Source organism: Protomyctophum bolini (assembly GCF_963924005.1).
Source record: "Protomyctophum bolini genome assembly, chromosome: 3".
Classification (NCBI taxonomy): Eukaryota; Metazoa; Chordata; class Actinopteri; order Myctophiformes; family Myctophidae; genus Protomyctophum; species Protomyctophum bolini.
Genome location: NC_137864.1, coordinates 4,093,935 through 4,108,982, shown reverse-complemented (window position 1 = coordinate 4,108,982; position 15,048 = coordinate 4,093,935). Strand labels below are relative to the sequence as shown.

Genomic DNA, 15,048 nt, shown 5'->3' with positions numbered 1-15,048 from the left:
ACCTCAGTAAAACTATACCTAAACCTAACCCTAACCCTAGTAAAACTATACCTAAACCTAACCCTAACCTCAGTAAAACTATACCTAAACATAACCCTAACCCTAACCTCAGTAAAACTATACCTAAACCTAACCCTAACCTCAGTAAAACTATACCTAAACATAACCCTAACCCTAACCTCAGTAAAACTATACCTAAACCTAACCCTAACCCTAACCTTAACCTCAGTAAAACTATACCTAACCCTAACCTCAGTAAAACTATACCTAAACCTAACCCTAACCTCAGTAAAACTATACCTAAACCTAACCCTAACCTCAGTAGAACTATACCTAAACCTAACCCTAACCCTAACCTCAGTAAAACTATACCTAAACCTAACCCTAACCCTAACCTCAGTAAAACTATACCTAAACATAACCCTAACCTCAGTAAAACTATACCTAAACCTAACCCTAACCCTAACCTCAGTAAAACTATACCTAAACATAACCCTAACCCTAACCTCAGTAAAACTATACCTAAACCTAACCCTAACCTCAGTAAAACTATACCTAAACATAACCCTAACCCTAACCTCAGTAAAACTATACCTAACCCTAACCTCAGTAAAACTATACCTAAACATAACCCTAACCCTAACCTCAGTAAAACTATACCTAAACCTAACCCTAACCCTAACCTTAACCTCAGTAAAACTATACCTAAACCTAACCCTAACCCTAACCTCAGTAAAACTATACCTAAACCTAACCCTAACCTCAGTAAAACTATACCTAAACCTAACCCTAACCCTAACCTCAGTAAAACTATACCTAAACCTAACCCTAACCCTAACCTCAGTAAAACTATACCTAAACCTAACCCTAACCTCAGTAAAACTATACCTAAACCTAACCCTAACCCTAACCTCAGTAAAACTATACCTAAACCTAACCCTAACCCTAACCTCAGTAAAACTATACCTAAACCTAACCCTAACCTCAGTAAAACTATACCTAAACCTAACCCTAACCCTAACCTCAGTAAAACTATACCTAAACCTAACCCTAACCCTAACCTCAGTAAAACTATACCTAAACCTAACCCTACCCCTAACTTCAGTAAAACTATACCTAACCCTAACCCTAACCTCAGTAAAACTATACCTAAACATAACCCTAACCTCAGTAAAACTATACCTAACCCTAACCTCAGTAAAACTATGCCTAAACCTAACCCTAACCCTAACCTCAGTAAAACTATACCTAAACCTAACCCTAACCTTAACCTCAGTAAAACTATACCTAAACCTAAACCTAACCCTAACCCTAACCTTAACCTCAGTAAAACTATACCTAAACCTAACCCTAACCCTAACCTCAGTAAAACTATACCTAAACCTAACCCTAACCTCAGTAAAACTATACCTAAACCTAACCCTAACCCTAACCTCAGTAAAACTATACCTAAACATAACCCTAACCCTAACCTCAGTAAAACTATACCTAAACATAACCCTAACCCTAACCTCAGTAAAACTATACCTAAACCTAACCCTAACCTTAACCTCAGTAAAACTATACCTAAACCTAACCCTAACCCTAACCTCAGTAAAACTATACCTAAACCTAACCCTAACCCTAACCTCAGTAAAACTATACCTAAACCTAACCCTAACCTCAGTAAAACTATACCTAAACCTAACCCTAACCCTAACCTCAGTAAAACTATACCTAGACCTAACCTTAACCCTAACCTCAGTAAAAATATACCTAAACCTAACCCTAACCTCAGTAAAACTATACCTAACCCTAACCTCAGTAAAAAATATACCTAAACCTAACCCTAACCTCAGTAAAACTATACCTAACCCTAACCTCAGTAAAACTATACCTAAACCTAACCTCAGTAAAACTATACCTAAACCTAACCTCAGTCAAACTAACGCAGTGGCTGGGGGGCGTTTCCAAGAACCCGAATGCGAAACGGATACCATATTAGCGTTTGTGGGACGTACGGTTGACGTAGTGTTGCTCCTAACCCTAACAACACAGCCAGTGATGGGTTTATGACAGTGGTTTTCAACCCTTTTCATTTCAAGGCCCATTATTTATTTGGCATTTGAGCCACTGGCCACCATTTGATGAGATTTAACCTCTCAGACCCTAATCTAAAGAATAGTCCTGAAAGCCACCCCTATAGAGCGTCGCAGTCCCTCCCCCTTTCAGAACAACGAGTGGCCCAGGAAATGAATCCCAATGCATTTTTCCCATAGGCATTTCTTAAATTATTTTTTTAAAGACCTTTTCAGCGTCGTACGAAGCCAACTCTTGTCGTGACAAATCATGCCAACACACACAATATTTTGGACCAAACAAATAATTACAAAGAAGAAAAACAACAAAAAATGTATTTTCTAATTCTTTGTTTGGCCCGAAAAATTGTGTTTGTTGTCATGATTTGTCACGACAAGAGTTGGCTTCGTACGACGCTTAAAAGGTCTTTAAATAAATAATGTAAGAAATGGTGCACTGCTCCTCCCGGTGTATAGGGGAGGGCTGTCTTACAGAGACAACATGTAGACAACATGCAGCAAAGGTTGCCATGAAGTTCATGATACGGTACTCAAACACGCAACACGCTGTCAGGCCACCACTAGGCCAGCGGGCGCCACCCGGTCTCGGTCATCTTACCAGTTGGTGTAAAGGCTGGTGATGGTGGGTTCTCCATGGCTGTCTAGGTGCTGGGTCTGCTGCAGCAGCACGTTGTTGAACACGCGGGTAAGGTCAATAGTGACATAGTTCTCTATGGACTGTAAGACGGTCATGTAGGCCCTGACGCTGGTCAGTAGCTCGTTGGGCTTGGCTATCTCCTGAGTAGCCTGGTTGTACATGGTCATCCCCACAATAGACCTGACACATACACATGAAACAGTTTAGCTTTCCATGTGAATAAAAGGTAACAAGATGAACACAGACAAAGGTTTACTTTATGTTTGCACGTGTTTTGACAACTGTAGCTAAATTAGAACATTTCGCTAGACAATAACGTTAAGATAAATATTAATAAATACATACATAATGTAATTTGTATCCACTGATGACAAATCATAATTCATTATCTACATACATGATACATGCATCAACATTTGAGGACAACAGCAATATTTATTTTGGGGATCATTTACAGCAGGCTTTAGAGGTCGCAGTGTAACATTGAGCAATCAAACACATGTGAGTATTTGCAGTGTGTACATGTATTTACTTGGTAAATCTGATCTCTAGATGTGAGGTGAGGTATTCTCGCGGTGTGAAGGTGTGTTCCCACACCACCATGTTGGGAACGTAGTTGATGGAGAAACACAGCTCAGACAGGGCTGTGTGCAACTTGTCCAGACTGAAAGAAGACAACAACAAAGTATACGTTTCAAACACTTTGCTGTCTGTACGAGAACACACAAGGCTGTGAAGTCAGGTTATTATTGTGACCCGTTTAACCCCTGGCTCTACAATAACAGAAATACACACACAGTACATTGAAAACAAACCTTTCACATTTCGTTTTAAATGACAAGAATTTCAACATTTTGGTGTTAGCATTATGTTATGCTTTAGCTATTGAAAAGACAAGCTAAAAAAAAAACAAGCTCAAAGCGCGCCACCGAGTGGCGCGCTATGAGCTTGAAGGTCTGCTATTTTTAGAAAAATCGAACAACGACTGACATAGAAACATAGCTTTTTCAGAAAACTGTCAGGATGTAGAAGACATTTTTAGAATCTGATCTCAGGTCAAAATGGGTTAAGGATTTACAATACTTATTGAATAATAATGTTCTAGTGTGTGTGTGTGTGTGTGTGTGTGTGTGTGTGTGTGTGTGTGTGTGTGTGTGTGTGTGTGTGTGTGTGTGTGTGTGTGTGTGTGTGTGTGTGTCAGAGATAACTCACTTGGTGACCAGTAATCTATTTTTCCTCATGCTCTCAACTCCAGGCTTTTCTCGCTCCGGCTCTCCTTTCTTCCCTGTAGCTTTCTTACTCTTCTTGTTGACGGCCTGGCTGATGGTCTTGGCACAGTGCTTAGGAAGCAGCTGGAGACAAAACAAGTATAGTAGTAGTAATATTGCATGTATATATTAAATTCATCCAAATGTTGCTACAAGACAACAAAACCATTGGACACATCTGGTAGGATGGTTGCTAATGCTAATATCTTGTAATAGCATAGGCCTAGTGTTGGCTGTCTTAAACCAGTTAGTTAATTAATTAAGCAATATTACACGAGAGGGTGTTCTTTATATTCATTAATGCACTCGGAACTCTCCTGCAGCATCGCAGGCATGCATTAATGACGATGAAGAACACCCTCTCGTGTAATATTGCAATTATACAACAATCATACGAGCTTGTAGATCTGCTATTTTTGAACAGTCGAAGAACGACTGACATAGAAACATAGCTTTTTCAGAAAACTGTCAGGATGTAGAAGACTTTTTTTTTTAATCTGATCTCAGGTCAAAATGGGTTTATGGTAGATCACTTTGTCATTAGCAGAACGGAAATATGAACAACATACTTGGCAACAAAGAATTGATACTGCGTTATATTAAAATTGTCTCATTCGTGTCGTCCCATTGACCAAAAATAGGCGTTGTAGTGTGCGTGTACAGTACGTACCTGGTCACTGAGAGTACATTGTTCCGTGCAAATGTCAGTGATGAGATTTCTGGCCTGTTTGGCCATTTCATCCAGGAACATGTTGCACAGCGACAGGCTGCGATCCCCTATGTGGTGGCGCTAGAAGACACACACATAAACACACAATGTGGGCTGTTCTATGGCTACAATTATACTTGTCATTTCTATGCGGACACAAACTGCAACACAGTATGTTCTGCTAAAAACACAACACATTAGCTGGGACTATGGGTGTTTTTTTCTTTTGGGTGTGTGTGTGTGTGTGTGTGTGTGTGTGTGTGTGTGTGTGTGTGTGTGTGTGTTACCTCCTCGGGGCACAGTTCATGTGTGCAGGACATGAAGTGTGTACACAGCAGAGGGAAGCAGATGGAGTGTCTGCTCTGAGATGGTAGCTCCAAACACTGTTGAAACATCTTCTCAAATGCACGGCTGTAGAAACTGCACACACAAAAATATATTATTTATTTTGTGTAAATGTGTTAATGTATAAGAAGTGTGTGTGTGTGTGTGTGTGCGTGTGCGTGTGCGTGTGCGTGTGCGTGTGCGTGTGCGTGTGCGCGTGCGCGTGTGCGTGTGTGTGCGTGTCTCTCACCAGAATATGGAGAGGTCAGAGGTCTCCACTAGCATCTCCACCAGTGAGTCCACCATCTTGGTGTGAAAGATGATGGTGTTCATCATCTTCCCCAGCTCCCTGTGGTCGGCTATACCCAGACTGGCCTTAGAAACACTGGTATACGCCTAGAGGAGACATGGTGGGAGGGAATAAAGAACAGAAAGATGGAATAGAAGGGAACGAACCAAATGAACAGGGAAAGAAAGGCAGGTTGGATGGAAACGAAGAGGGAATGAGGAAAAGGAAAACAGGAAGTAGGGATGAACCGAAATGCAAAGAAAGTGGCAATAAGTCTGAGGAATCAGAAACAAGAGAACGACAAACGGAACACTATAGCATCATTGTGTATTGTATTGTATTGACATTAGACACCAGCGAATGGCGGATTTAGCCGGTTAACCGCAGTTTGGGTCAAAAGAATATATTATTAATTAATATCGGATAAACCGCGGGTGAAATAATGCTGGAAATAAATGAATGGCATCCATCTATAGGTTTTATAACTTTTAAAACGGAAATAAACTAATGACATCTATCTATAGGCTTATAATATAGTTTTTTTTTTAAAGGCACCAAATCTCGGCGTGCGTGCGTTAGTAGTATTTTTCCTTGAACTTGTAGATTGGCTATATCCCTGCAGCGGATTTCGGGTGGTTGCGGATATATAAATTGGATTAAGTCATTTATGCGGTGGGATAACAGGCGGATTATAAATATGCACACTCGGATTCGGGTGACAAAAAAGCTCATCCGCTGATCTCTGATTGACATGATCATGAATTGACATTGAATTTGAAAAAAAGGACACATTTACACAAAATATGTTTGACAATATAAACGCATAATATCCAGCTTGCCCAGAGACATCTTGAAAATATAGCAAATTCGTTCGATACAATTTGTTCCTGAATAACATGTAGTTGGTATCAAGTTCAACTGTGTGTGTGTGTGTGTGTGTGTGTGTGTGTGTGTGTGTGTGTGTGTGTGTGTGTGTGTGTGTGTGTGTGTGTGTGTGTGTGTGTGTGTGTGTGTGTGTGTGTGTGTGTGTGTGTGTGTGTGTGTGTACCTGCAATCTGAACCAGTCCAGTCTCATGCCTCTGAAGTCAAACACATCTCCATCCTCCACTATAAGGAACAAGCATGTGCAAAATTACCACAACACTGTGTTTGATGTTATTTTTAAAACAATATTCACACACATCACATCATCCTTCAATAATTATATTCCACAACACTGAGCTGACATGGACATAAGCATTTAATCTTTGATGTTTACTGTCTGCTGGCGTTTGGCTTATGAATGTTATTCTGTTGTACCAGGTTTTTCTTTTCCTTTTAGATTTTTTTGAGAGAGAGAAACCATGAAACAGTTTTTGGCATAATATAAACACAGTACATTCCAGTATTAACCCATTTTGCGCGGGAACCCCTTTTATGTTATACAAGATCTACAAGCTCACGCCGAGTGGCGCTCTACGAGCTTGTAGGTCTGCTATTTCTTTTAAATGGTGAAAATGTGCCTCACATCATTGAATATATATTGTTACAGAGTGAACATTTTAACTAAATTATTTGCTTCTGTGTTGGGGTCCCTGGAACAACATATTTTCATATTGGGGTCCTTTCCTTGACATGAAATATTGAGCACAACTGAAACAGAAACATTTCAGAAAGCCGTCAGGATTTTGAAGACTTTTTTTTTAATTTCGACCTCAGGCCTAAATGGGTTAATTGAACTGAAAGACTGTATAAAGAAAGAATGACCTGTTGCAATTGTACACTCTCAGGGTTAAATGATCATACATGATTACCTCAAACCATGATTTACAGTACAGTAGTTTATGTTTACCTTGTTTGACGCTGAGAGAGGTCATCGTGTTGACGAAGGAAGACATGATGATTGATTCATCTTCTGGACACACAGAGAGGTTCTAGCATAGAAAAAACAAGTTCCATTCTTACGGTGATTAATGTTATCGATGCATGTTCCTTTAGCCATTATTCATCATTGTCATACAAATAAATATTAGGAATATGAAACCATGGGTGGTAGGGGTAGTTTCAGTAACCCCCTTCCCCCCGTTAATTAAGATTGTCCCACTGACATTTTCAATGCTTGTGTGTGTGTGTGTGTGTGTGTGTGTGTGTGTGTGTGTGTGTGCGTGTGTGTGTGTGTGTGTGTGTGTGTACCTGCACCAGTTCGTTGAGCACCACAGCATCGAAACCAGATAGATACTGAACGTAGTACCTCTGCATGACTGGACCATACTTCCTCACATGGGCCCTCAGCTCCTCCATGTAGAAGATCAACTCTGCTATGTGTCTGTAACACACACACACACACACACACACACACACACACACACACACACACACACACTTAACAAGAAATTCTTGAACACAAACAATAGTGGATGCGCAAACTTGGAAAACTCTACAACAAGTGCTTCAGGATACAGATCACGGGCATCGCCTTCTCCATATATGGCGACTGCCAATTATTGCAGACACTGAACAGAATTTTGCCGATGCCTGATCAGCTCTCAGCTTGGGCATGCCTGCAATCTGCAGGCACCTCACGACTGATTTATGGACATTACCAAGGCTTCCAAATATGAACACAAGTAGTTTACATTTGTAGCCAAGCTGTATAATAGCATCTTTAAGACGCTGGTACTTAAGCACCTTGGTAAGGAATGCCTCGCGATGTACATTCCATTATATACATAGCAACCAAACACACATTACTGTGTGCGATCATGTATCAGTGTGTGTGTATTATTGTGCGTGTGTGTGTGTGTTTGCTTACTTGTCTAAGTCATCTGTACTTTTCTTCTGGATGTTGTCGGCGTGACGAAGGAGCCAGATGATTTCATCACGGGCAAACGATAATGCCATGAACACAAACAGCGCCTGCAGGTGGAGAACACAGAGTAAAAGAGAGAAAGGTCTCTTTTTGAACACCTACTGTACAAAGAAAAAACACACTACTTTGGTATCATTATCTTCATCAGAACATTATAGGGCCAACTCATGCAGGTGTTAAATAGAAAGTAGAAAAGTTCATCTTAAATCATTAGGTTTATAAGAAGACAGAGTCACACTAGTTATCAGAACATAATGTATTCCCTTAATAAACTGTGTGATAACGTATTCTGGCCCCGATTGAAAAGGCATTATCCCAATCCCACAATGCACAACTTGGAGTAAGGGACAAAGCGCTAAAGCATTGCGTGATTTCAAATGCCCAGATTTTGAGCTTGTATAAACTGGGTACCAGTACCAGATCAGGAATCACCATTATTATTATTCGCAGTACTAACGTTGTGGTCCTGTACTTCTGGCTCTCCACAGGAACTCCATAACATAGAATATACAAATATTGCAGCACGACTCTTTAACCCAGGCCTGACGTCGGAATAAATAAAAAACGTTCGCTCTGAAAGAATATATATTCAAAGATTTGTGCCTTACGATTTTTCAAAAATAGCAGACCTAAAATATGATCTGAAGTGGGACGTGTTCCTCAGTCATGTTGCAGGTCCCTTGGTGTGATCCATGGTCAGGCAATGCCCTCTTGATTGTTTATTGTATTACTACACATTATGATACGGTTGATGATGCTGCGTTTGGTCGTCTAAATAATGTAAACTATTTTCAATTTTTTCTTATCTATCTTGTCTGTCCATGAATACGTACTCTGCTGTTGTTGCTTGTGTCTGTATTTTAGGTTGTCTGTTGTATGCGTTTGTAAAAAATCTAAAATAAAGTACTGATCATAAAAATAAGAAAATAGCAGACCTACAAGCTCGTAGTGCGCCACTCGGTGGCACGCTATGAGCTTGTAGATCTGCTATTTTTCAATAGCTAAAGCATAACATAATGCTTAGTTAAAAACACCAAAAGGGGTTCCCACCCCAAGAATGGGTTAAGTTGACATTATATATTACCTTTGGGCCCAGGAGTCCAGGCTGGTCAGCAAGGACGGTAGCCAACTCCTTCAGAGCAGAGCGGAGAAACTTGCGTCTCTCTCTGTGCATGGAGCCTCTGCACATCAAACACATAGATGATGCCCAATGACACATCATTCAATTATATATTCTATCACCTTCGGGACAACATGGTAAGATGAGAGTACCACTGACAGAAGAGGAGAGAAGGCAGGTGGTTGAGCAGGGGAGGAATTAAATATTTTACCTTTACTAGTTCAATAACTGGTCATACTATATATTTTTTTTGTTTTATACTAAAACCTTAAATGGATTTTGGTAGGGTCAGTAATGTCAGCCCATTGACATTGGCCAAAGAAACTGGCCCAGACAGCCAATAAGTGGAATGTTTCTCAATAGCATTTTTTCTTCCATCCCTTTTCTGGGGTGAACACAGATATTATTAGTGTAGCGTGAAAACATCAGGGGGCGTAAAAGCATAAGGTTTAAGTGATTAAAAAGTGAAGGGATGCAGGACTAAAAGAAGTGCAAAAGCATGCAAGATAAAAGGATAGCAGGTTGAGAAAGAGGGAAAGGCGAGAAGAGACAAAGACAAGAGAGAAGGATGTATGGATGGATAGATAGACAGATAGAGGCAGATTAAGAGATGGAGGGCAAAGAGAGATTAGGATACGTACGCATGAGACAGTGCTTGTTCCTTGCATTCTCTTATGTCGTTGATGCGTTTGTTGTATCTGAAACACACAAATTGAAGAGAGGCACTGATTGAAAACCCTGAACCCAGTGTGTGTGTGTGTGTGTGTGTGTGTGTGTGTGTGTGTGTGTGCGTGCGTGCGTGCGTGCGTGCGTGCGTGCGCGCTCGCTCACAAATTGTTTCCATTTTATTATTATCCTGTCTGTGTGTGAACTCCTGCAATTATAGCATTTGTCTACTACTTTTATTTCCTGAGATGGCAACACATACTGTAATGTCCAATTGTTTGTCTTATTGCTTTCTGTATGTCTTTGTCTATTCTTGTTCATGAAAAATTAATACATTTTAAGTTGAAAACAAAAGAAAACCCTAAACTCATGGCATGAAGGTGTTAAAGATTCCAATAAATTATTATTATTATTATACTAATAAAGACAAACAATTGTGTAATTGAGGATGTTAAGCAGAACAGTGACAATATAGAGACATTGAATATGTTATGAGTGTGTAAAAAATTCCTAAATCGGCAAAAGAGTTTTGACATAAAAATCACAAATGCTCAACATTCATAATGTAGCTTGTACACATCAAGTCACCAAATGTACATTATAAATCAGGCATAAATGTGTGTGTAGATGCTTCCTACGCACACGTGTGTGTGTGTGTGTGTGTGTGTGTGTGTGTGTGTGTCTGTGTGTCTGTGTGTGTGTGTGTGTGTGTGTGTGTGTGTGTGTGTGTGCGAGTGTGCACGCGCGCCTACCCTCTGATGTTAACAAACAGGTCCTCAGCTGCTTTGTGAATGTGGAAGACCTCATCTCTAAACAGGCAGAGACACGCGGAACTCTGCAGAGCCAACTTGCCAGTCTCAATAATAACATTCTGTTACATCACCTTTGGTGTCCCTATACATTTCTGTTACCTGTCGTCACCTGCTTCCTGGTCATGTGACTTCAGTAACCAATACACGACAGCTATGTCCCACAAAACTCCCTTCAAAATAAAAGCATTTGGCTCAAAGGAAAACGACTTGTTTCACAATAAGTAACATTGTCATAATAACAATGTCTGTTCACCCAGAATATAGAAAAGTTCAGTAGAAAACGTGTTTGGGTTCTTTACAGTTACAGACACAGAGAGGGGGGAGGGGGGGCCTAGAGAAAGCAATATGAGATATTTTATGACCTTGTGATTAGCAGACAGCCAAAAGTAAAACATAAAACATAAATGTGTTTTGGCCATCCAATTATTTACCATGCACACCATCAAATATGAATACACGGTTTTCAAATAATTGCAATGCATACTATTGAAGAATAGCCTACTATAAAACTTCATGTTCAAACACTGATCAAGACAAAAATGGGAAATGATGGATGGTTATTTCACTATATAAAGAGGCCTATTCCTGTGGAACCGGGAGTCAAGCAAAAGGGAATGCATCCCATGTTCTTGTCAGGGTCCCCAGTTCAAAAGTGATTAATTTGGATGGGGTCACGCCCTGACAAGGTTGAGAAACACCAGTGACCACACTACTCTATGAATTTGATGATGGCACACTCACGCACGCACGCACGCACGCATGCACACACACACACACTCCCACACACACACACACACACACACACTCCCACACACACGCACACACACACACACACACACACACACACACACACACACACACACACACACACACACACACACACACACACACACACACCGGTGTAAAGCTGGGAGGCCGCATTTGAAGCCTGTCAAGGTCACACCTTGACCCTAGACCTTAGGAGTGTCTTTGAGCGACGGGAGCAGGTTCCCCAGATTCAGCTTCACCTTCTGAACAAAAGTATGTCTTGTTTGAAACAAAAGGACTTTTGGAAAGGGCCTAAAGGTGGCGCTAACCGTCAAACTACAGGGAGTGTTGTGCATTTTTTTTTTTAATCCGACAGATACCTCTCTGGACTCACTTTTTCCCGCTGAATCCGAATATATCAACGACGAGACTGTCTGACCTTGGGAAAGTGGTGAAAAAGGGCGCTAAAGTTTGTAAAAATGTCACCTTTGCATCCAAAAAGGACATATTTCCTGTGATTTTTTCCAATCAAGGGGCATGTATTCCCACTTACTTTTTCCCCCCGATTCCAACGGTGGTGGTCGTATCTCTCTACGACGTCAGGAAGTGGGTGTAAACGCCCACTTCCTGTCCCCAGCCCCCCGAAATGTTGTGGAAAACGGGACCAATTCCATTAAATCCGGCATGAAAAAGTGATTCAGAAAATGTGTTGTTAGAAAAAAATAAATAATAATTGAGCTCTAGGGGCTGAAAAAACGTGTCTCTTTTGATTTGGCGGAGAGTTAGCAGTGTCGGAGAGCTACGAAACCACTTCCATCGGATTCGGGACGCTTCAAACATTTAGAAACAGTCTTGTTTGTGAAGACAGCAATTTTTTTGAATATCTTATTGAATTTTAAAGCTGGGAGGCCGCAAATTAAAGCCTTAAATGTCAACGCTTGACCTTTGGGTCTTCCGAGTGTCTTTGAGCGTCGGGAGCGGGCTCCCTAGACTCACTTTTTCCCGCTGAATACAGCCGTGGTGGTCTCGTGTCTCTACGATGTCGGGAAGTGGGTGTACTAGCCACTTAGCCGCCAGAAATCTTCTGTAAAAAACCGAGACCATTTTCCGACTCAGAACGGCGAGGCGAACGCGCTGATATGTGTTTCCCAGCACACGGACTTACGGTTCTCTTAATTGGCTAGGGTTAGGGTTAGTTTTCAACGCGCGATAGCTCTTGAACGATACGTCCGTCAGACAAGTAATTGACGTTGGCGTTTCCAGCTTTCCGAGGCCTACGATCTGATATGTCCGCCATTGTCGTGCGACCCCCGTAGCCCCTAACCCTAACCCTAGATAACCCTAGTTTTACCTGATCGAAAGGTTTATAGGGTTACCGATGCTAAGAATGTGTTTTTGGTTGAAATGCTGAATTTAAAATTGAGTACCAGAAGCGAGCCACATATCATCGCGTTCGTCTTATCGATAGCTACGCGTGGACGCGACTAACTTTTATTTCTGACCTTTGTGGGAGGAGCTATCGCACTTTAAAGGCTACCTAGACCTATGTCCTACGTTACGTCCTACGCTGTAGAGACCTACGTCCTATGCTTCAGAGACCTACGTCCTACGTTTTAGAGACCTACGTCCTACGTTTTAGAGATCTACGTACCACGCTGTAGAGACGTACGTCCTACACTGTAGAGACCTACGTCCTACGCTTTAGAGACCTACGTCCTACGCTTTAGAGACCTACATTACGTCCTACGCTGTAGAGACCTACGTCCTGCGTTACGTCCTACGCTTTAGAGACTTACGTCCTACGCTTTAGAGACCTACGTTACGTCCTACGCTGTAGAGACCTACGTCCTGCGTTACGTCCTACGCTGTAGAGACCTACGTCCTACGCTTTAGAGACCTACGTCCTACGCTTTAGAGACCTACATTACGTCCTACGCTGTGGAGACCTACGTCCTACGCTTTAGAGATCTACGTTACGTCCTACGCTGTAGAGATCTACGTCCTACGCTGTAGAGACCTACGTCCTACGCTGTAGAGACCTACGTCCTACGCTTTAGAGACCTACGTTACGTCCTACGCTGTAGAGACATACGTCCTGCGTTACGTCCTACGCTGTAGAGACCTACGTCCTATGCTTCAGAGACCTACGTCCTACGTTTTAGAGACCTACGTCCTACGTTTTAGAGATCTACGTACCACGCTGTAGAGACGTACGTCCTACACTGTAGAGACCTACGTCCTACGCTTTAGAGACCTACGTCCTACGCTTTAGAGACCTACATTACGTCCTACGCTGTAGAGACCTACGTCCTGCGTTACGTCCTATGCTTTAGAGACTTACGTCCTACGCTTTAGAGACCTACGTTACGTCCTACGCTGTAGAGACCTACGTCCTGCGTTACGTCCTACGCTGTAGAGACCTACGTCCTACGCTTTAGAGACCTACGTCCTACGCTTTAGAGACCTACATTACGTCCTACGCTGTGGAGACCTACGTCCTACGCTTTAGAGATCTACGTTACGTCCTACGCTGTAGAGATCTACGTCCTACGCTGTAGAGACCTACGTCCTACGCTGTAGAGACCTACGTCCTACGCTTTAGAGACCTACGTTACGTCCTACGCTGTAGAGACATACGTCCTGCGTTACGTCCTACGCTGTAGAGACCTACGTCCTACGCTTTAGAGACCTACGTCCTACGCTTTAGAGACCTACGTCCTACGCTTTAGAGACCTACATTACGTCCTACGCTGTAGAGACCTACGTCCTGCGTTACGTCCTACGCTTTAGAGATCTACGTCCTACGCTGTAGAGACCTACGTCCTACACTTTAGAGACCTACGTCCTACGCTTTAGAGACCTACGTTACGTCCTACGCTTTAGAGATCTACGTCCTACGCTGTAGAGACCTACGTCCTACACTTTAGAGACCTACGTCCTACGCTTTAGAGACCTACGTTACGTCCTACGCTTTAGAGATCTACGTCCTACGCTGTAGAGACCTACGTCCTGCGTTACGTCCTACGCTTTAGAGACTTACGTCCTACGCTTTAGAGATCTACGTCCTACGCTTTAGAGATCTACGTCCTACGCTTTAGAGACCTACGTCCTATGCTTTAGAGACCTACGTTACGTCCTACGCTGTAGAGACCTACGTCCTACGCTTTAGAGATCTACGTTACGTCCTACGCTGTAGAGATCTACGTCCTACGCTTTAGAGACCTACGTCCTACGCTTTAGAGACCTACGTTACGTCCTACGCTTGAGAGACCTACGTCCTACGCTGTAGAGACCTACGTCCTACGCTGTAGAGACCTACGTTACGTCCTACGCTGTAGAGACCTACGTCCTGCGTTACGTCCTACGCTGTAGAGACCTACGTCCTACGCTTTAGAGACCTACGTCCTACGCTTTAGAGACCTACGTCCTATGCTTTAGAGACCTACGTTACGTCCTACGCTGTAGAGACCTACGTCCTGCGTTACGTCCTACGCTTTAGAGACTTACGTCCTACGCTTTAGAGATCTACGTCCTACGCTTTAGAGACCTA

The 15,048-nt window shown here is 42.2% G+C and overlaps 1 protein-coding gene across 1 annotated transcript; it reads right to left on the bottom strand.

Annotated features, from left to right (window-relative positions):
• Positions 1–2,672: 2,672 nt before the first annotated feature.
• LOC308313440 (nck-associated protein 1-like) lies at positions 2,673–10,875 on the bottom strand (the record flags this gene model as incomplete). The annotated part of the gene is made up of 14 exons (XM_080760538.1): positions 2,673–2,895; positions 3,248–3,379; positions 3,928–4,067; positions 4,654–4,773; positions 4,980–5,112; positions 5,267–5,412; positions 6,354–6,412; positions 7,137–7,218; positions 7,478–7,610; positions 8,097–8,200; positions 9,238–9,334; positions 9,915–9,971; positions 10,692–10,810; positions 10,861–10,875. 14 exons carry the CDS (start codon positions 10,873–10,875, stop codon positions 2,673–2,675), a joined length of 1,560 nt encoding a protein of 519 aa, XP_080616664.1.
• Positions 10,876–15,048: the final 4,173 nt, after the last annotated feature.